Source organism: Opisthocomus hoazin, chromosome 22 (assembly GCF_030867145.1).
Source record: "Opisthocomus hoazin isolate bOpiHoa1 chromosome 22, bOpiHoa1.hap1, whole genome shotgun sequence".
Taxonomy (NCBI): domain Eukaryota; kingdom Metazoa; phylum Chordata; class Aves; order Opisthocomiformes; family Opisthocomidae; genus Opisthocomus; species Opisthocomus hoazin.
Window position 1 is genome coordinate 11,759,959 of NC_134435.1, and position 21,634 is coordinate 11,781,592.

Consider the following 21,634-nt stretch of genomic DNA (forward strand, 5'->3'; position numbering starts at 1 on the left):
ATGGTGCATGTGGTGCACACGCTGGGTGCGGTGCGTGTGGCACACACACAGCGTATGGTGCATGTGGTGCACACGCTGGGTGCGGTACGTGTGGCACACACACAGCGTATGGTGCATGTGGTACACACGCAGGGTGCGGTGCGTGTGGCACAGACGCAGAGCCAGGGAGGGCTGACGGCACATCGTGTGTGCTGGCCTTTCCCCAGACATGCTTTTGGGAGGTGGGAAGGGCATGAGTATAAATTGTATAGAGTCTGAATTCAGAGGGATGAAGACAACGTAAACCCTGGCTTTTAGGGTGTTTTCAGAGAACAATGCATCGAAAGCCAGACTAAATGACCACTATTAATTTTCAAATCCTCTCTTTCTCCCTATTTCGCAAGCTGTCCTCCTGGTGCAGTGCCCTGACGCTGCCTGTCTGTAGGGGATGGGTGGGTTTCCTGCATCAGGGAGACAACAAAATTCTTTCCCTTTTCTTGTTCCTGTCTCTGCTGGAAGCAACACACTGACGGGGTGAGGGAAGGATGTGCCAAGCTCCAGAGCTCTTTCCGTAAGCCCTTTCCGTAAGCCCTGTACTGAAACCATGGGATGGAATAAAATTGCCGCTCTGAGGATATTAAAATGGAATGCATTTCATTCTCCAATTTAATTAAAAGCTATTAACATTGGAATGACATGGTCACTATTTGTAAATCCCCAGTGCAGATGACTTGGTACAGCTGGTCAGGAGAAAGGAGGTTCGATGGAAACAGGGAGTCTGTTTGCATTAATGGTCGTTACGTGCTCCTCTGGCGGCGAGGGGAGTGGGTGAGGGCATGGGCCGTTTCTGTGTTGGTGATTACGCCACTCGCGTGTTCTTGCAACTCTTCAACAAATCACACTCATGGTTGGAAAAGGAAAGCACCAGTTCAGAATGATGCTGTTTAAACATAAAGCATTGCTCTGAAAAACAGTCCTGAGCTGTTTATACTGTCTGTAGGGCACAAGTTGTCTTGGAAGTTAAGAATTAAGGAATAGAGAAGAACTGGGGGCAAGGGGACAAACCCAGATTTGTTTTTTAATCTGTGAAAAATATTCTAGCTAGGATCTTTTCTGTGCAGTGTCATTAACTGGGAGCATACGATGAGTCTCCCACAGACACATCAACGAGGTCCCTCCCCACCTCAAAGCGAGAGCCGCGTGGTCGTCTGGAGCCTCGAGGGACCAGCAGCACTCACTAACACAGCAGGTTTTTTGGGTCCCTTGGGTTGCTCTTAGGCTGTGTCTGCGGTCTCTGCTGCAGCAGTGAATGCTGCTGGCTTGGGGCAGGGAAGAAGGGGAAGGGATCTCTGAGACAGACCCCAGTGGTACAATAGCCTATAAAATGAAGAATGTCTATCTTGATGCCATGAAAATCTGTATTAGAGCTAGGCTGTAGAGCATTGAAACCACTGAGGACAAAGTCCTTAGAGAAAAAGACGCCCTGACATATGTACTGTGGGACTGTCCTCCAGTCAGGCTGTGAAAAAAGGAAATGCACAAGGAGATGGTGCCTGACATAACACCAAAGGCAGTGTTGAAATGGGATCCTTGGATGTTGGCCTGCCAAGCTGGGTTTAACTTGCAGCAAGCACAATGCACTTGATTTAAGAAAATGGATGCATGAGAAGGTGGAAGTGGGCTTCAGACCTGCCCAAAGTAACATCTATTAGGAAAAAAAAAAAAAAGTTTAGCATTGCAAATCCATGGAAATGGGACCTCATTTCTGTATGAATTTAGTAAATCAAAACAGAATCTAACCGCCCCAGAGAACATAAGGGTTTTCGTCCATGTCTCTGCTCCTCCCCTCCCATCTTTGGGTCTCCGGCTGAGTTAATTCCTCGAGAGCAGCCTTCCTAGCCTGATGTGTTACATCTTTTAGCGCTCTCTGCTTTATGGTGCACTTTGTTGTCTGTTTCTAGAAAGCAATGAAAATAATAAATCACAAAAATACATATTTTAATTGCTGACTGACAAGCTGAGCATTTAGATTTGGAAAATATTTACCCTCCCAACCCAACAGTCCTCAGGAACCATTTGTGGAGTTGCTTAAACAGATGTCAACTGCTTGCTTCCCATTGCTTTTGATCATCGCCCAAAACTGTGCTATGAACTCTGAGTTTGGGACTAGAGGATAAACTGAGCTGAGCAGCCCTCTGCTCTCCCCAAGTTAAACGTAACTTTGTAAAAAAGGTAACAATTTTGCAAAAACATAATACATCAAATAAGAGGCATAGGTTTGCTCTCCTGGTGTATGAAATCATATGCACTGCATGTGCAGCATATTAGTGAGAACATGGTCCAAAAATTCCCGATGAGAGCTATAGTAAGAGTGGCTGATGTTATTTTTGACAAGATGTTTTTGTCTTTAGCCAGTAGCCAAAAGTTTCATCTAGTTTTGCATCCCATATTTTATGACTTTCAAATCCCTGACATCTTTCAAAGCTCTTTGGCTCGTGAGCATGGCCTTCTGACTGACACGAGCCAGTGGAGTTGGGTGTCGAGGCCGTATAACGGATTACAATAAACTGTGTCGTTTCCAAGGCTCCTCATCTATCATGTGGCTGCTTTCATCGCTCGCACCGAAAGACTTAAGCAGGGATTATGGCATGAACCCTGCCTTTTCTCCATCCCCGTCCCACTCGCTCTTGCTCTGTCTCTCATTAACCAAGTCTAAGAATTTGTTACTAGAGTTGCAGACTCATTGACCCAGATTTGCTAATAATATGGGGGAGAGGAGATTTTTTCTGTGCTTAATCACTGGCTTCTGTGTATTCTTAGTGCTATTTATATGCAGGAGAACTAAAAGCCTGTAATAAAGATGGGGCCAACTTTGCAGCAATATTCATGCATGAACACAGTGAGAGGCACGACAGGAGACAGATGGGGGAACGGGGAGACGGAGGTGAGCATAGGTGGACTTACCTAGACCTGCAGGCCCAGCAATAGATGTTTTTGATAGCAGACCCCACTTCCACGGCCTGATCCACAAGATCATATTGGTTTAGGCCAGGGCTCCCCACTTTGCTCTGAAAATGCCACACCATCAACGTTGTGCACTGGCTTTCTTTGTGTCAAGTTTGAGTTCATTTACCATCAGAGCAGAGTTTCTTGGCTGCCCACCTGTGCAAGGAAGAAAAAAATCCCTCTAGATGAAAGAATATTTTTTCCTTTTTTTCCAGATCAGGAAATTCTATTCTGCTTTTTTTTTTAGTTTAAAAGATCTTTCATTTACACATGATGAAAGGAGTTATCTCATTAAATCAAATGAAAATGTACAGCCCAGCTAAGGCAAAACATCTTCAGCCTAGCAAAAAGAAAAAAAAAATGCAATAACAAGGCCTGAAAACTTTTACAAGACACAAGAAAACTGTTCAGTGTGGTGTTGTGGTAGGTAGGCACAAAGATAAAGAGACATGTAGACCTATCCATAGAAACGGAAAAGCAGTGTTGAATGCAGAAGTGATAGGTCACCGTCACCCCACAGTTTACAGGCGGAAGGAAGCTGGAGAGGGCTTGAAGATGTGTCCACATTTCCGAAAAGCAAAGTCAAGCAGAAGGTCTGGAAGTGGGTTGGGAGTGTTTTCCTGCCTGATCTGGGAGAGCGGTGGCTCTCCCCAGTCCTTGGGGCTCTGTGATCACTTCTAGGTTGTGGAAGATTTGCTATCGGTGCTGTTCATCCTCGGAGCAGGCCTTCTGTCGTGGTTTATTTTCTGCTTCAAGCCAGCTGGTGGATCTTGGAGAGAGACATCGGTGTTTCAGCTGTGCTAAACCATCTTTTGGCTCTGATACTGGTGTCGTGCTGTGACGTTCGGTGAACCAGGAGGGCTAAGCCCTGGCGTTGGCTTTCCTGTCAAGGCAACCATTCTTTTAAATGATGTGGTTGAACTTTGCATTTATATGACCTCCCCACTGCAAGGAAAGGGCTTAATTTGAAAGGAGCAAGGATGCAGGAGTTTGTTTCTTGCAGACATGGCAGGAGACAGGGGATGGAGCAGTCTGGAAAACACTGCAGGGTCCTGCGGGAATTGCCCGTATTTGCTGGTTTGAGAAGAAGGATCAGAACAAAAGGATTTTGCCTAATGCTGTTCGCAAAATGCCTGTCTGCTTTCATGGAGGAAGGCTTAGAAGAGCAGAATAAATCTGTCATTAGCCTCTGCCTAGAAAAAAATTGATTTTAGCATATTTTTTTTTAAAAACCCCGTAAAATGTTTGGTTTCAAGCATTAGCCGCAGAAGCAAGAGGGTTTTCTCACTTGAAAATCCACGTGGAGACAGGAACAACTTGATTTTACGAGTTAAAGTCAGTCCCTGTTCTCTGCCAGGGATTTTTCTGGACTGTTTTGCAATGAAAAATGTTGTATGTTCATTAGATACTTGCATCGAGAGTTACTTCAGTGCCACAACACACCTTCTTTTAATGAAAAAACAACTCCTATCTTTCCTCCTTCCCAAATTAGTCTCTTCAAAAATGTCACATTTCCTGCAGTTCACTACAGGCTCTTCAATCTCCCCTTAATGCCTCAATTTCTGTATCACTCTTTTGCAAGTGTACCATGTGGGGTTTTTTAGCTACCTGGAAATTTGTCTCAGGTTAGAGGACCAGGCAGGGAGACATCTACATCAAAGCAGGGCTCTGGACTGGTCATGCAATCTACAGGAATTTAAATGGAGGATGTTTATTAATTGTCAAGTTGAGTTTTCCAAACTTTGAGCCAGCAAGACGTGAGAAAATGAGGCCAATTTTTTGTGCCAGCCTTACAGTGGATTTGGTAGCCTAACTTTACAATGAAATTCACACTGGTGAGCGTAGAGTAGGCAACACCAGTGCTTCCTGCAGAGCTCCCTGACGCATTTTCTGTATGTAAAAGAAAAAGAAACGTCCAAGCAGTGCACAAAATTTATATGTGAACAGATTTTTATCTCTTGTTCTCAGAATATAAGATCACGCTGGAGCAGAATCCTGTTTCGTGTTGCTGTTAACGTTTGTTATCTGCAGTAACAGCCTTAGCCTGCTCCTTCCAGCCTCCGGCAAGGCTCCAGCCCGCGCAGGGAAGATGCAGTGGGACGAGCGCAGTGAGGACCGTGCTGTTGCTGGACCGCGCTGTCACTGCCTTGCAGTCTGCGAGGGCTGTTTCCACCAGCTTGTGATCATGCAATGAACTTGACCGCGTTGTCCCCACCTGTTGGGATTTTCCTGTTTCGAAGCAAAAGCCACCTGCCCCTTCTCTCCAGACGCCTTGTTTAATGTTCAACAGGGTTGTTGCAGCAGCAGCAAGCTAATTATCTACTGTAATAGGAAAAAATTCTAATGTTACTGATAAAGCAGCAGCCATAAAGATAAGATGCTGGCATGGTAGGTGGATCCCCTATCGCCTGTGCAGCGAGCGCTGATAGATGGATCTCAGCCTGCACGCTGCTACCTGTCAGCTGTTTCTCTGAACAATGCGGGGAGGCCACGCTCCAGCTGCAAGTTGGTGAGCTCTGTCTCCTGCGAGCTGTTCACCCGCGGGGCAGCGGTCCCAGTAAACTCTGGTCCCTTGGCATCCTTGCTTTACCCGGTGTGCATCCCTGTCTGGCGCCCGGCTGCCCCAGGATTTGCTTGCCGTGTGATCCTGCACATCTTCTGTCATGGATTTCCTTGGAGAGTGTCCTCGGGAAGGGGCTGTGGGAGCCAGGGAATGCCGTTTGACGCGGCGGTTGCAGAGTCAGTACAGACCATGGCTGTACCGGCAGTGCATCGGGAAGGCAGGGCTGTCCTCCTCCGACTGCCAGGCTGCCCTCGCTGTAGCTCTCTCCTGTAGCTCTGGTCTCCTTGAACATTACTCTCTTCTCCCTCATTTTAGGGCTTTCTCTGGTGTTATTCCTGCCTGGTTTGCCTGGGCGAGTGAAGACAGGATCAGTCTGCCTCAAGGCCAGCTCCCCAGCTAAGCACTCTCCTGCGTCCCGTGCCCTGGGGAGCAGCAGCCTTGGAGAGGGCCCTTGCTCCGAGTTCTGTCTGCTGCTGTCGGTGGGATTACAGTGCCACAGCAAACCTGATGCTGCGAACAAATGGGTGAAGAATATGTTTATTTTTGGAACTGGAGCCATGATGAATACGTGGAATTTGTCCAGGGTCTGCCTGCTGTACCTTTTTGAAATGCAAAGTGCATGTTCGTTAAAATACCTCTCCAAAGGTCAGCATAACCTAAGAAATGAATGCGCTGGCCTTTTGGAAAGCCGGTGACGCTTCAGATGTGCAACAGCTACTTGCAGCTAGGAGCTTGGGTCCCCGCAGCCCAAACTGATTTCACTGCAGCCCACGTGGATGAAAATGTTGCCTTTCAGCCAGGGTTTCTTCTGCAGGTTTCAGTGAGGAGGCTTACACCATCCTTAATCCTTCAGTTCCACTTTCCTGGCTTACTTCGTATTTCCTGAAGCCCCATTTGTGTGTTTGATGGACTCATGCTGCGAGCATCGTGTTTGCAGTTGGTGAGAATAGGGATGAAAAATGGAAAACTCTGGAATGAAAAGAAGCAAAATGCTGGATGGGCCTTCAAGACATTACGCAGGGGGACCCATGTCCCATTTGATGATCTAGACAGCCTGCTGACATGCTCACAGGGCTCAGGGACTGAAGTATTTGAGAACCTTACATTTTTTAATCCTGTAATCCTTTTAGCTTCCTGCGAGGTGGAGGAATACTATTACTCTCTCTTTGCCCAAGTAACTAGTGATAGGACGAGAGGAAAAGGCCTCAAGTTGCATCAGGGGAGGTTTAGATTGGATATTAGGAAAAATGTCTTTACTGAAAGTGTTCAGGCATTGGAACAGGCTGCCCAGGGAGGCGGTTGAGTCACCATCCCTGGAGGTGTTCAAAAGACCTGTAAATATGGCACTTCAGGACATGATTTAGCAGACATGGTGATGTTGGGTTGACAGTTAGACTTGATGATCTTAGAGGTCTTTTCCAACCTTAATAAGTTTATGATTCTGTGATACTCTTTCTTAGGCAGGGAAGTGAGGCATAAAGAGAAAAAATTGCTTGTTCAAAGCATTGTAGCATAGTATGTTGGTCTCATAGCTAAAAAAAAAAGAGTTGGTGTAGCTCTTAGCTGCCTGTCCCAGCATCAGGCACCCTTGGGTAGGGTGGCATTCCTGCCACGAGCTGGGCTGTCATCCCACTGGTGGCCTTTTGCGTAGGAAAGCACAGACGGGAGAGGGGAAAGTTTGGAGAAATAGCAGAGGGACTGAAATGTGATCCAAACTGTGGAAGCCGAGCTGCAAATCAGGGCAATTCAAAGGCACAAACATCCTGTTGAGCTTGCCTAGTCCCCGTCAGTACTTAATGAGTAAAGCAAATGCCCAGGCTCAGCTTCGGGCGTGTTTCAGTGGGAAAGCTCTGCCTCCCCTGCCTTGGGTTGTGTCGGGCTTTATTCCTGGTGGCAGCCGGCAGGTGTTCATGCGAGGGGGGAACGGAGTTCTAAATAAATTATGCATTCATTTCCTTCTGGAGACTTCCCTATTGTTTAGCCACAATATGCTTTCCTGTTTTTAAAAAAACAAAACAAAAAAAAAGCCAAACCCTGGCCCCAAGTTCCTCTCTGGCAGGGTGGGCCCAAAGCTGCGTTTGAAGTGGGTGCCCGTGCCATCGCTCTTCCGTCCGTCGCGCTGCTGTCACTGTCACTCCCGTCCCGGTCCTCCGCGCTGTCCCAAAGCGGCGTGAGGGGTACCGGCGTGGGAGCCGTGCCAGAGGGGCCGGAGGGCATCGTGTCCCGCTGTGCTCGGTCTTCACGCGTCTTTTCCCCGGCAGGTGGGTGTGGGAGGAAGGCTGGTGCTGCACAGGGGGTGGAAAGCAGAGGACTCTTGGGGTAGCAGAGAGGAGAACAAAAGCTCTTCTCCCTCCTTCCTCCTCCTGGCCAACACGGGGACATTGAGGCCAGGACAGTCATTTTCACAGGGGAGTTATTTTTAAGCATTTTAGAAAAAAATGCTGCTCAGTGGATTATGAAATGAGACTCTACGTGGGGAGGCTGTTGCCTCCTACACGGGGAGGTGCAGTGTGGAGGAGCAGCACTGAGCCCACCGGCTCCCACGGGAGGCTGAGCCGGCAGCACCCGTCCGTGGCTGTGCCGAACCCCTGTCCCAGTCCAACAGCACGAAGGCTCTGTGCATCCAGGTGAAAAATGGGGACTGGGAGAGGACTCAGCCCTCGCTGGCTGGGGCTGCCTACCCAGCGCCGCGTGCTGGCTGGGCTCCTGCCACCTCGCCTCTCTCTGCCAAGGAAGCCCCAAACCGTCTCTCCTCGGCAGCAGCATCGTCTGTCGGGGACCTTTGCGGGCAGCCACAGGGAGCAGCACCCACGTGAGCCGCGGGTGGGTCTGTGCTCAGAGCAGCCATCTTCTGCAGTTCAGCTCTTTGGCAGGCAAGAAAGGAGATTTCTCCTGGGAATACCCAAGAGAAATAACCGCACCAGGACTGACCCCGCAGAGCCGGGGAACCCCTCCTGCACGGGGAGACCTGGGGGAAGCCTGGCCCCGCACGGCTGCAAGCGGTGCTGTGCAGGCAGGGGGACCGCCCCAAGGGGATTTAACAACTGGGGGGCTTCTCTCCTCCCCGGCTTCCCCGACTCGGCCATCATGTCCCTGGCGTGGAAATGGCAAGCCCCCCACTGCTGTAAGAGCAAGGATGTATTTATTTACCTTAGTGCGCGACAAGATTAACCATTACCTTGTGCGACGCAGCAACTGTCACATGCAGTGCGAAGCGATACAAAAGACCTTCTATTCAGCCACTGCATTTGCCTGTCGTAATTTAGGACTGACCTTTTTTCCTGAAGCACACAGGAGCCTTTTGCCTTTGTATTTCTTTGGCTCCTGTTGCATATGCCTGATTTCAGGGGCTGATCCTGTGTTCAGATCTTGCCCGTGACCCCTCTTCTCTTGCGTTTGCAAAGGCAGCGGTTGCTCAGAGCCTCTGTTAGTTCAGGCAGCAAATGCAAGTCCCGGCCGCTCGCTGCCCTACCTGGTAGGGTTTTGCTTGCAAAAAAAGTGTCACAGCTGCAGGTCTCCTGCCGGCTTTCCCAGCTGAGCTCCTGGCATCTTCTGGTGTTTCCTTCCAAGAGAGGAAAGCGTCAGAAAATCCTTCCCTTGTCCCGAAGCAAAGCCAGGGCTTACAGACAGGGAGGAAGCAGCTTGAAGGAAGGGCCAGGCAGGCAGCTTCTAAAACTTCAAACGTGGCAACGTGTTTCAAAATAAATGCGTGCTTGTGATGCAGTTTGATATTTAACAGGATCACTTTGAGTACCCAGGATGCCCTCCATTTTTGCTTTAAAAATGTGCAAAGCCAGGTGCAAAGAGGAGAGTGGGTGGGAAACAGGGAGATCAAAGTGCAGGTAACACACTGGTGCTGGTCATGGGAACCCTGGTCCCCGAGCAGGACCCTGTGTGTAGGGATACACAAAAGAGGCTGTCTCTGCCTCAGGGAACTTACAGCTAAGGTTTAAGACTAAAAGTTGAGCTTTTCTCATTTCTGCTTCATGCTCGTGTGAACTTCACTTTAGGCCTCAAATCTGCTTTTCTTGAAATTGGTCTCGAAATTGCTATTGACTTTAAATGCTGCAAGATCTCACCCGTAAATTCTCCTTCTCCCATCTGTAAAACGAGGATGGCAGGATTTCTGTGCCATCTGTGGTGCTGTGAAGCTGAAAACAATCATCATTTATAAAGTGCTTTGAGCTCAAATGGGAGGTTCTATGTAAAGACAAGTCTTTGCGGGATGAAATGTTCCTTAATGTACCAGTTGCATCTGATATCTGAACCAGGGGCTTGGTTGAAAGTTTCAGAGGAACAGCCTGGTGATGCAGAGGTGGTGCTCCAGCTACTGAATGTCTTGGTTTATTTGTGTTGGTCCAAAGCTCCTGTTCATCATTACAAAATTAAGGGACAGAGAAGCCAGTGGCAACATGTCCCCAGAAAATCAGTATCCTTTATCTGCGTTCATCTTGAGCACCTCTGATCCAAATGGCCCACAGTTCTCAGTGTCACTCCGACCACCAGCTGGTGATTTAACAGCACATGCACTGTAAATAGGAAACTCGGAGCCACCGTCACAAGTGTTATGGCTTTCCGAGTGCAATAGGATGCATCTGACAGGAACAAAAGGACGTTCGTTTTCATCCAGCTTTGTGGGGCGTAGAAGGGAAGCTGCCTGACCTTTGCCCCAGGAGCCACATTTGCCTTATAGTTGTATAAAACTGAGGGCCAAATTGGGGCAACAAGGAGCAGGTTGTGGCCAAGCACAGCATTTGGAGATTAAATAGTGTGGTTCACAGCGAGTAATGCAAAGCACGCGTGGGAAGCCAGTTGCAGTTTCCCGGGTTGACCTAACACATGGCTTGGGTCAAGCACGTCTGACGGAGCTGCTGGTTTCTCCTTTTGCAGACACAAGCCACCAGACCCGCTCCGTCTCCAGCCGCCCCTACTACAGTTTGCCCAACAGCAGCCATGAGAGACGCTCGGTCCTCGCTATCACGGAGCCGCCGCGTTTCCACTCCCAAGCCAAAGGCAAGAACGTGCGTCTGGACGCTCACTCCCGCAAGGCCACGCGCAGGAACAGCTTCTGCAACGGGGTCACCTTCACCAACCGGCCCATCCACCTCTACGAGAAGGTCAGGCTGAAGCTGGTGGCTGTGCACCATGGCTGGAGTGGGGCCCTGCGCTTTGGCTTCACCATTCATGACCCATCACAGATGAGCTCTGATGAGATACCAAAGTACGCCTGCCCAGACCTAGTGACCCGACCCGGATACTGGGCCAAAGCTTTGCCAGAGAGGTTTGCTGTGAGAGACAATATCTTGGCCTTCTGGGTTGACCGTCATGGAAGAGTATTCTACAGTATTAATGACGAGGAGCCAATATTGTTTCACTGTGGTATTAAAGTTTCTGGTCCTCTCTGGGCACTCATAGATGTCTATGGAATTACCCATGAAGTGCAAATACTAGGTAAGTGTGTGTTTTGACCCGTGGCTTGCTCTTCTGGTTACTCTTTCCACAAAGGCATGATCACAGAGAAAAGATCCGTGATCTATCTGATTGATAATTTCTATGGGACACTTAAGAAAACTAATTTACTGTTGGTTTTGTACCTCAAATTAACCATTTTTCTTTTGCCAGCAGCGGGGATCCAGAAAGCAACATATTTCAGAATGTCAGTAATGGAAAGTCATAAGGCTTTGCATTATAGCAGCCATGTGAAGGGATAAATGGAAATCTTCACATTTAGCTTTAGCCAGCCTTTTCTGAGCTAGATGTGCTGCTATGGCCTGGAAAAACATCGTGCTGCTTCACAGCAAGGTTGTAGGGACTGAGGACACAAAGGTGACCAGCTCTGGCTTCCCCTCTTCTTCCCCAGCTGCCAATTACTGCCAGTCCACTGGAAAACTATGACCCATTCCCCGAGAGTTTCCTGGCGCCCTTCCCCAGCCCCTCTCTCAGCTCTTGACCTTGGTGCCCACCTTGGTGCTGGCCGTTTAACAGGCTATGTTTGCAGACGTAACCCGACTTACCCTTTCCTTACTCATGGGCATCACTGTACACCTGCAAAGCACTGCTGCAGCGCAGGATGCAGCCCGCCAGCTGACGAGTGATAAGTAAATGCAGCACGAGCTCCTGTGTGCTTCGGGATCCTTGGCAGATTGCTGCATTTGGGTGGTGCCCGGCTGATTTACAACCATCGTCCTTGGGGAGGGCTGCAAGGGGGAATGAATTTGTTCCCGTTAGCAAACCAAGCTGATTGCCATGGAACGACTGTCCTTTCATGACTTTTACAGCATTGAAGTTTCAGATTAATTCCGTGTTAGATGGAGTGTTTTGAACTGGTCTGCATCACAGGGAATCCTTTTAAAATACAGAAGTGTTGCCCTTTCCCAGAGGCTCCTAGGAGCTTATTTAGTTTTGACAGCCAAATTAAGCTGTACCTGCTCCAGGGGATGGTGCCTCCATGCTCACACCGAGCAGGCACCAGCGATCAGCTGTGAAATGGTTAGTCTGGTGAGCAGGCAGCTTCATCACATATTCTTCTGAACGGTACCAATTATTTTACAGGCGAGAAGGCTATACATAAACAACACTTTGCCCTGCCTGCTCTGCCTCAAATGTGTAATTAAACCTTACCAGTAGCTTATCCTGTAATTGCAGTTGCGACATGCTCCAGCCTCTGGTGCTCATCACAGAGGTGAAGGAGCATTTGCTGTATTGGGCAGTGCAGCTGCTTCGCCAGAGCAGTCCTTCTTCCTCATTAGATTATAGTTAGAAAAATAAAATGCAGCTTATTTCTGCTCTGCACCCCTCAGTCCTACCTGCAGTGTTCAAATGTGCAGAGTGAAAGACTCAGCCTGAGGGCACCTGTACCCTGGTATTTTTTTAATCAAAGTCCCAAGCCCCACAAACTGCCCCAGAAATCAGGGTGGTGCTCAGCCATTCGGGGCACCAGGGGACCCAACCTTCTTGCTACAGACGTGGTGGTGTCATAGCGGACGTGTTTGTCTCTCTGCCTCATCCTCCCAAAATTTTGCAAGTCAAGAAAGCTGTGAAATACAGCTCAAATACAGATGCACAAAATGCATCTTTCAGCACTGTGAAGCTTGGATGTATGTTGTTCATCTGTGGGAGCATTTCTTGCCAGACACCCTGTGCTGGCTAGAAGCAGCTGGTCCAGCCATCAGCCTACACCGGTGGCCTCTCCTGCATGGGCTTCTGTGCGAAGGGAGCTTCTGCTTTGCAGCTGCTGGATGGATTCGGGTGTTCTTGCTTCTTTGGTAAAAGCCTGGTGATTTCCTCCTCCAAGGAGCAGGCAGTATTGGTGCTGAGATGCTTCTCCCCTCTCCGTCTTTGGGAAGACCAGGAGTCTGCTTCATTCATGCACTCTTAACTCCCATGCGTGTTGCCTTTGCTGTGCTGGTTAATGCCTTGCTTTCGGAGCAAAGTGTCCGAGCCGCCCGGGCCAGTGCTGGAGGCAGAAGGCAGGGCACTCCTGAGCCACCCCACACCTTTGAATCCCTTGCCGGCCTGGCATGGCTGAGGCAAAAAGCTGGCAAATTAATTAGGAGTCAGCATCCTCGCTTTCCCTTTGCTGTGAAAGAGGAAAATAACTCTCTGCTGTAGAAATCTTCTTTGTAACACCTGCAGCAAGTAGCTTTTATGATAAGCTCTCAGTTCAGAATCTCTGCAGTGGTGTGAACACCCCTGGGATAGGAGGCTTGAAATCTTCTCATATGGCCACAGCTGTGCCTGGACGCCTCACAGCTGTAAGGCAATGACAAGGAGTGTGAAAAGAATATCTATTCGTGCTTCTGCTCCTTTGCCCATCGCTGTGTTGTGGATTTGGCTTGCACAAGAGCTTTGGACAACAAGATACTGAGTTGTTTTCTTCTTTTACAGAGCAACCTCAAAGCTATTAGAACCCTCTACTGAGAAAGCTGTAGGACCACACTGGTTTACAGCTGCTCCCAGTTCACGAGGGCGAGGAGCTCCCATATTACATGGGTACTCCATAACACTTGTTTTCCCTCAGCTAGTGCCAAGATGCAGCTATTTCTTGGCATGCTGCCTGCTCCACATGTGACTCTCCACCACTAGCTGTTCATTAGTGGTTGGCCTCTAATTTTTCCATTGTTTTTCCATTCAGAGGAACAGAATTCAGATAATCTGTAGGCTGAAATAATAACAATTGTAACCACAAAAGTAGGCAATAGTATCTTGAGTCTAATGTCCCTGTCACTGGGTTTATCTCACAGATAGCATGTTTGCAGAGACCATGACCACTGCCCGTCTCAGCACTGCCCGTCTCAGCACTTGCCTTCCGCAGAGCAACCATGATTCAGCCAACTTCAATAACAACGAACTGGAGAATAACCAAGTGGTGGCCAAAATTGCAAACCTAAACCTAAGTCGGGTTCCAGGACTCGCGACAGACAACCACATCATCCCCTGTTGCCCAAACCGACGGCAGCGTGCCCAGGGGGTCCCAGCCTTCCTGGACACAGACCTGCGATTCCACCCCACCCGTGGACCTGACATCACCTTTTCTCAGGACCGGATGGTTGCATGCACCAACTGGCAAGAAAGCAATAGGACTTTGATGTTTTCTGACCGGCCTTTGCACATCGGTGAAAGCCTCTTTGTGGAAGTAGGACACCTTGGGCTGCCATACTACGGGGCCCTTTCATTTGGCATCACTTCTTGTGATCCGAGTACTTTACGGACAAATGAGCTCCCAGCAGATCCGGACTTTCTCTTGGACCGCAAGGAGTACTGGGTGGTTTACCGAGCGTTCCCGGTCCTCAACAGCGGTGACATTCTCAGTTTCATGGTCTTGCCGAATGGAGAGGTGCATCATGGGGTGAACGGAACCAGCCGAGGAATGCTAATGTGCGTGGACACCTCACAGTCTCTCTGGGTGTTTTTTACAATCCATGGCGTAATCAACCAGCTCAAAATATTGGGTAAGTGCAGCCAAAAGAAATGATAATGGGGAGCACCTGGCTGGTGATGTTTCCTGGGCCAGAACAGGAGCAGTGGCTTTGTATTCACAGCGTTGCCTTTAGCAGGTGCTCACGGGTGTGAGGAAGCAGGTCCTGATCTCGCCTTGTGTTTGAAAACAAGAGTGAGTGAGACATGGTCGCTGTCACACAGATGTATGCAGTCACCCAGAAAAGGACGAGACTTGAGAGATAAAATAAGCAGCAGGTAGGGAGGCAGAGATGGCTGATTTTCAGAGGATTTGTTTTAAAAAGGGATTCTTTATAAACCCCCTAGTCCAGCCAACAAGTATGAAACTCTTGCCTTGGTAAGGGCGATGATTTCTGTGAGCGCAGCTCGGGTTTAAGGATGTGTGTTGCTGGTGGGCAGTAATCGCTCCCCACGCACTGCCACAGCTTGGGTATCAGGTGTCACTTTTGATCCATTGCCGGTGACCGGTTACAGTGCTTCTCCTTTCCTCTTGTTAAGGATTCTGTCAGAAAAGCAGATGTTGATGATTTTGTAAAGCAGGTTTTTCTCATTTAAAGCAATGCCTTTTCCCACCTGCCCCTGACCTGACAGCGAGACAGCGATAGCTTGAGGCCACTGCTGCTGGAGAGACTGGGGCTGCAGGGAAGTAACTTTACACCCCAGGTGGCGGCTGTCAGATAACCTGGTGCTCGCTTCCCTGAAGCACCAAACAGAAGTTGTACAGTGGTGTAGTGAGGTCCAGGCCACGGAGATGACACCCAAACTCATGCATCTGTATTGTTACTAAGGGGCAGCCCTTTACTGGGCAGCTGGACTCTCTCCCAAAGCACCCTCGGCAGAGGGGGTGGATGCGACTGGCCGGGCTGAGGGGCGTTGAGCTGGGGTTGGGGTGCCCGTCAGCCCTGTGGCAGGCTCAGCTCTCCCTTGTGTTTGCAGGCACTGTGCAGTCCAGCCCAGTGACCGTCTCTCCCTCAGGATCCCCGGGCGGCTCGCAGTACGACAGCGACTCGGACATGGCCTTCAGCGTGAACAGGTCGTCGTCTGCTTCAGAGTCATCGCTCGGTAAGGAGAGCCCAGCCCTCGGCACCCGGCTGTGCTGGCTGCACCAAGACACGAGTCTGGGCTGACAGACAGAATCACAGAATCACAGAATGTTCGGGGTTGGAAGGGACCTCTGTGGGTCACCCAGTCCAACCCCCTGCCGAAGCAGGGTCACCCAGAGCAGGCTGCAGAGGACCCTGTCCAGGTGGGTCTTGAATATCTCCAGAGAAGGAGAATCCACAACCTCCCTGGGCAGCCTGTTCCAGTGCTCCGTCACCCTCAGAGGGAAGAAGTTCTTCCTCATGTTCAGCTGGAACTTCCTCTGCTTCAGTTTGTGCCCATTGCCCCTTGTCCTCTCGCTGGGCACCACTGAAAAGAGTCTGACCCCATCCTCCGGACACCCACCCTTGAGATATTTGTAAGCATTTGTAAAGTCCCCTCGCAGCCTTCTCCAGGCTGAGTCCGCAGGGCAAGGTTGGGGGAGATGTTACATCTCCTTTGAAGCCAGCAGAAATGATTGGAAGAAATCACAAAGCGGTGGGAAGATTTTCGTGGCCTGAAGAAGGGCTGCGTGTTGCTTCCCACTTTGTCGGTCTGTCTAATGCAAGCAGTCCCTGTGGGGCTGCCCTTGCCAGGAGCGCGATATCACGCCTGGGGGCCTTACACCACCCCGACTGCCACGTTCTGCACCGCCGAGGCTCTGCTGCTGGGGGGATGCCCATGTAAACGCTCCCGTGCTGGTGTTTGGGTCTTGGGCAGACGGCCCCGTCCCTGGCACACACCGCTGTTGTGCTGTGCCACAGCCGCCCAGCATGGCTGGCGAGACGCAGGAATGCCCTGCGTGGAGCACGGCTCCTTCGGGAGAGCAGGGCTCTGCACACCCACGCCATGAAATGGGGGTGCAAAATCACGGCCCTGCTTGGGGAAGCCCAGGTATGCCATGCTTTGCCCATCTGTAGAAAAGGGGTGGCAGGTTCTGCCCGGAGCTGTACCTGTGCTAGCAATTAGAAAATGCTGGGGTTTGTTTGGCCAAACGACCCAGGCAATGACTAGGGAAGGAAGAACCTTAAAAACTGACTTGAGTGTGCGTGTGTTGTAGAGTGTCAGGTTTGCACCATCCTGGTGACTAAATGATCTCATTCCTTCCTCCTCTTTGACAGTGACTGCTCCCAGCTCCCCCCTGAGCCCACCCATCTCTCCCGTCTTCCCCCCTCCGGAGCCATCAAGCAGCAAGAACGGGGAATGCACCGTCTGCTTTGACAGCGAGGTGGACACGGTGATCTACACCTGCGGACACATGTGCCTCTGCAACACCTGCGGTCTTAAGCTGAAGAAGCAGCTCAACGCCTGCTGCCCCATCTGCCGACGGGTCATCAAAGATGTTATTAAAATATACCGCCCTTAGCGCCCAGCTCGGGCTGTAGGAAGGGGGAACGCCGCTAGCAGTAACCATGCCTTTCCGTCCCTGCTTATGGGTTATCGTGCTGGTCAGTCGTTATCAAGTGGCTCGTTATCTGTGTTTCCTTATTTGACTGGTAGGGCACAATTCAGGGATAAAACTGAGCTGAGGATTACATGGGGCCCGAAGGAGGCACAGCTGCCATGTGCCCATGGGCAAATCTGGGGAATCGCAGTCTGCACCCGACCCAGCTGCAAATGAGAAATTTCCCATGCAAAGGCTCTTTTTTTTTTCCCTCCTCCTCCGGAGGAGGCTTGTTGTGGTGCAGGTCAGGAAGGGGAGGTTGCCACTTGGCCAGTGCTGGGTGCCACTGGGCTTCCTGACCCCGAAACCTCAACAGCTCTGGGCTGCTGCCGGCTGCTTGCGCTGTGCTGGGACAAAATTAGGACAAGGCCCAGTGGGAGGGTTCAAAGTGGACAAAACTGATCTGGAAATGTCATGATCATCTGTGTACGGGGAACTAGCTCAGGCCAAAATAGTAGCACAGCCAGATTCTCACTTGATTGGGTTTTGCCCCCTTGAACAGGCTTCTGGGGCATGTGGAGAAGCTGGTCTGGGCTTAGATAAAACAGCTTCTGCTTTCTGTGGCAGAGCAGGGACTTTTGCCCAGGGAGGCTGAGACCTGGGGAGCAGCCCTGGGGCAGCAGCGAGGAGCAGGAGCCCGCTGAGAGCCCCCGAAGCTGCTGCGGCCACAGCGCTGGCTGTGGAGGCACTGCCCGTACGTCCGGCCGCTGAAGCCATCAATTGCAGCCGGAGGATGAGAGGGGCCTTTGGACGGGCGCACTGCAGTCCTGCCGCCTGCAGCGATGGTGTTTGTCACCTCCAGGCACACGCGCCTGCGTTTTGCTCTGCTCCTCTTGGTGGGTGGCAGAGCTGCCGTCCCACGCCGTCCGGCCTGGCTCGCCTCCACGAGCCCTTCCCCTGCGGCCAGCGCCGCAGCGGGGCTCAGCCTTCCTCCCACCTCACCACAGGGACTTTTTGGAGCCCATGGTGAGAAATTAGTTTCTGATCCAGTCCCAGCAGGCTCACCTTTTTTCTGGGGACTGTGTATGTGCTGATTTTACCTGCTCTTTCTCCTGCCTTTCCAGGTTTCCCAGTACAGCTCCCAGATACCCAGACTCCAGGTCCCAACAGTAGATGAGAACTTGTTGCAGTGAAAAGGGATCTATCTCACTTGGCTTTACTTGAGACGAGGAAAGAAAAAGGCTCTGGGGCTATTAGATATTGGGACTTAAAAGGTAAATGGGTTTCGGCTGTGCCATTAAACAGCTACAAGCAGCAGCAGCCTGCAGCTGGGCAGCATCTGAGCATGCAGCACTGGGCTGGTGTGAGGAGCTCGGTGCCCTCCTCCCCGCTGCTCCCGCGTCCTCTGTCCTCTGCCTGCTTGCACAGCTCCTGTCCTGTCCCTCAGCCTGAGCCTGCCTGGTTTCCGGCCACTCCGGGCTCGTGAACAGGGGCAGAGATGAGAGAGGGACTGGTGTCATTCTAGCTCGGTGACCATGTGCCACCAAGTGGGTAAGAATGGCTTTCTTCAGAAGGTGCAATTACCACATTTTAGTCCAAAAAAGAAAAGAGAGAATAGCAACCCCTGTACATTTCAGGGCTTCAGGGCACAGAGGGGCAGCCTGACGTGGTGGGTGTCTGTCACCTTGCCTCGCTGTCCACTGTCTCCTCCGAGGCGCCGGCAGCCACAGGGCACTGCCACCTTGGCACTGCCTGGGTGGTTTGGTGGTGCCGGCGGTGCCGTGCTCGATTACCGACCGGCACCCAGCCCCGTCCCAGCCCCGCTCTGCCATCAGGGAGAGCAGATGCAGGGGAGCAGCTCTTCCTCCTCCCGTGGTGGGCTGTGCCTGCCAGCCCATAAGCGATGGAGAAAACCTTTTTTTTTTTTCCTTGAAGAGCTAATTAACATTTTAATTAAGTGTATAAATGAGAGGCTGCTGTAGTGTGAGCTCTCTCACCCATTGCCCTGCTGCATCGGCACGAAAGCCTGCTGGCTTTGCAGAGCCCTTTTTGGAAACTCGGCTCCTGGCATCGACAGTGCCTCGGCAGAGCCACCGGCGCTGCGGCTGTGGCACGAGTCTGCTCGCGCCTTGGCAAAAGGAGGCAGCGAGGGCAGCTCTCCAGGCTGCCCTGCGCCCCGGGACCGCAGGCATGGCCTTCGCAGAGACCTCCCCGGCCCGCGTTCGCAGATCAGGGTCCGGCTGTGGACAGTGGGCACAGCGCTGAGGGCACGGTGATGGCCGAGTACGTTAGCACGGGCTGGAAGGCCGGGTGGGTTCGTGCCTGCCTGCTGAACGGGCTGTGGGGGGAGGCCTTTGCGTGATGAGGAGTTCAAGGGAAGTGGTCTGACTCCACAGCGATGCTAGCTTGGATCAGGTCTGGGCTACCAAAGGCCAGCGGCCATCCCTGGGGCTGCTGTCCCAGTTTCAGGGGTGCCCGGTCCCGTTTGGTGGCTGGACACAGCTACGTGCACGAGCAGCGCAGAGCCCCTTTGCTTGGCTGACGCCCCAGTGAGCGAGACCAGTTGCATGCCTGGGGTGGAGTTTTTTTTGGTGTAGCTCTTTTTTTTTTCATTTTCAGCCAGCAAGGAGAAATACCGAATCCACCCCAGGCTCTGTCTGAGCTGTTCAGGACACATTGCGCAGGCTGAATTACTGCTGCAGCAGCTGAGGGCTGCAGGAGCAAAAGGGACAGCATTCAACGGAGCCAGCTCATTCCGGGGAATGCCAGGAGTCAGGGTCCGGAGCGCAGCCGTGCAGTGAGCAGGGCGGGAGAGCAGCGGACATGTTGCCCTGCCTATCCAGGAGCAACAGGGATTTCCCAAAATAGGCCTCTTAACAAAAAGATTTCCAGGAAAAGGTAGCCTCTTACAGATTTAATTGTTAGTACGCGTGTTGCTATTTTTTTTAAACAGTCTGATGATAAATGATTTGTACAGAAGATCTGTTTGTGCCTTATAAGGGTGTCTGTGCACTTTTTATCCTTTTTAAAGCAACTTTTAAAAAGAAAAAAAAAAGGGGGAGAAAACAACACAGATCAATGGTAGTTTTATAGAATTTTGTGTTCACTGAGAATCCTGCTTTTTATATATATATATATATATATTGGAGTGAGAAAGTGTTTATTTCCATGGATTTTCCCCCCCTCTCCTCCTAACCTATTTGTTTAAAAATTTAAAAAAAGAAAGAACGAAAGAACGAAAGAATGAAAGAAAGAAAGAAAAAGAAAGAAAGAAAGAAAGAAAGAGATGGGGGCACTCTTTTACCTTCCCCCTTTCTTAGACAGTTACTTTCGTATCGTTACCTTTATGATTCAGTACTGTGACCTGCACATCATGTTTAAGCTGAATCAGATTTTGGACCTCTGTATTAGGCTTCTGAAGCAAATCAGCTGGGGGACCGGGGGGGGAGGGCATCGCACGAGGGAGGGAACTGCACTTCTACATGTCAGTGCTCTATGGTGTTGTGTTCAGTGCTGTGTGTTTTACTTTTGTCCATTTATCTGTTTTACATTAATATAATTTTACTTGTTTATGAAACAAATAAAACTTTGGCTTGTAAAGAGGGCTCCCGGATGTTTAAAAGCATTTGACCTGGTGGGTGAGCAAATCCTTTATTTCCACAGCGTGTCGATGCTAATACATAGAGGCAGCTCATGCACCTTTGCTTCAAAAAAAAACTTTGAGTACCCTGCATGAGCCTTGCTTTGCTCCCGGGAGGTCACTGCACAGCGCCTGCGCAGTCGCTTGATGGGCAGGGCAGGGCAGAGCAGGGCAGGGCAGGGCAGGGGGGATTTCTGGCTCATTTAACCTCGCAAACCCTGGAAGGTCTGGCTGGCCACTGCAGTAAAAGGAAGGTGTATTTTGGGGCTGCAGAGGTGGGGGGGTCCTGTGGCAGGTGCCTGCTCCAGGTGCTCCAAATTCCTCATCCTTCCTCCAGCAAGCCCTGCTGTGCCCGCGCTGGGGCTGTGGCAGCCTGGGGACTGCGCCAGCCGGCCCAGGGACAGGGGGGATGCGGATATGGGCAGCAGAGCTGCTTTTTCTTTTTTTTTTTTTTTAATGTTTTCTTTTTTCCTTTTTTTTGTTGTGTTTTGTAGTAATTCCTGGCTTGCTGTTTCACAAGCAGAGGCCAACAGAAGGCTGCTCTGTAAACTGTTTATATCCCAAACTGCGGCCCGCTGAGGGCAGACAGCAGTCAGGCAGCCTCAGATGTGGTTTAAAGCAGAGTGGAAGAATTCATTCATAACTCTGCCCTGGCGAGAACATGGCCATAGTTCAGCGTTTGCATGAAAACCCTTGTGAGCTGCAGGTGACGAAGGAGCCCGACAAGGGCTATTTATGCCAAAATTCCTGCTTATAAACTCTGCTGCCCTGCTTCACCCAGAGAGCTGATCCTTGCGAGCTGCCAGCCGGCCGACGCGCGCCTTGGCACCACACTTGGCACTAGTACGATGTCCCGCTCCAGCCGCTGCCGGCCCGAGCCCCGAGGAGAGCGTGGAGGACCACTGCCCGCTCCCACCCCCTGCGCCCGCAGCCCCCCGCTGCCCCCCACCCCTCTGCCAGCCTGGTGCCCTGATGCACACCCAGCCCAGACTCAGCCCCCCACAGCCGCAGCCCCGCTCGCGGC

General features: G+C 51.0%; 1 protein-coding gene across 1 annotated transcript in view; it reads left to right on the plus strand.

Annotated features, from left to right (window-relative positions):
- The window catches only part of NEURL1B (neuralized E3 ubiquitin protein ligase 1B), a 36,781-nt gene extending 16,211 nt beyond the window's left edge, over nt 1–20,570 (plus strand). Inside the window, exons 2-5 of the mRNA XM_075441709.1 lie at nt 10,439–10,999; nt 13,792–14,499; nt 15,443–15,568; nt 16,708–20,570. Of these exons, the coding sequence (XP_075297824.1) occupies nt 10,439–10,999; nt 13,792–14,499; nt 15,443–15,568; nt 16,708–16,952 (1,640 nt within the window). The 3' untranslated portion in view covers nt 16,953–20,570. The remainder of the gene's footprint in view (nt 1–10,438; nt 11,000–13,791; nt 14,500–15,442; nt 15,569–16,707) is intronic.
- Nucleotides 20,571–21,634: the final 1,064 nt, after the last annotated feature.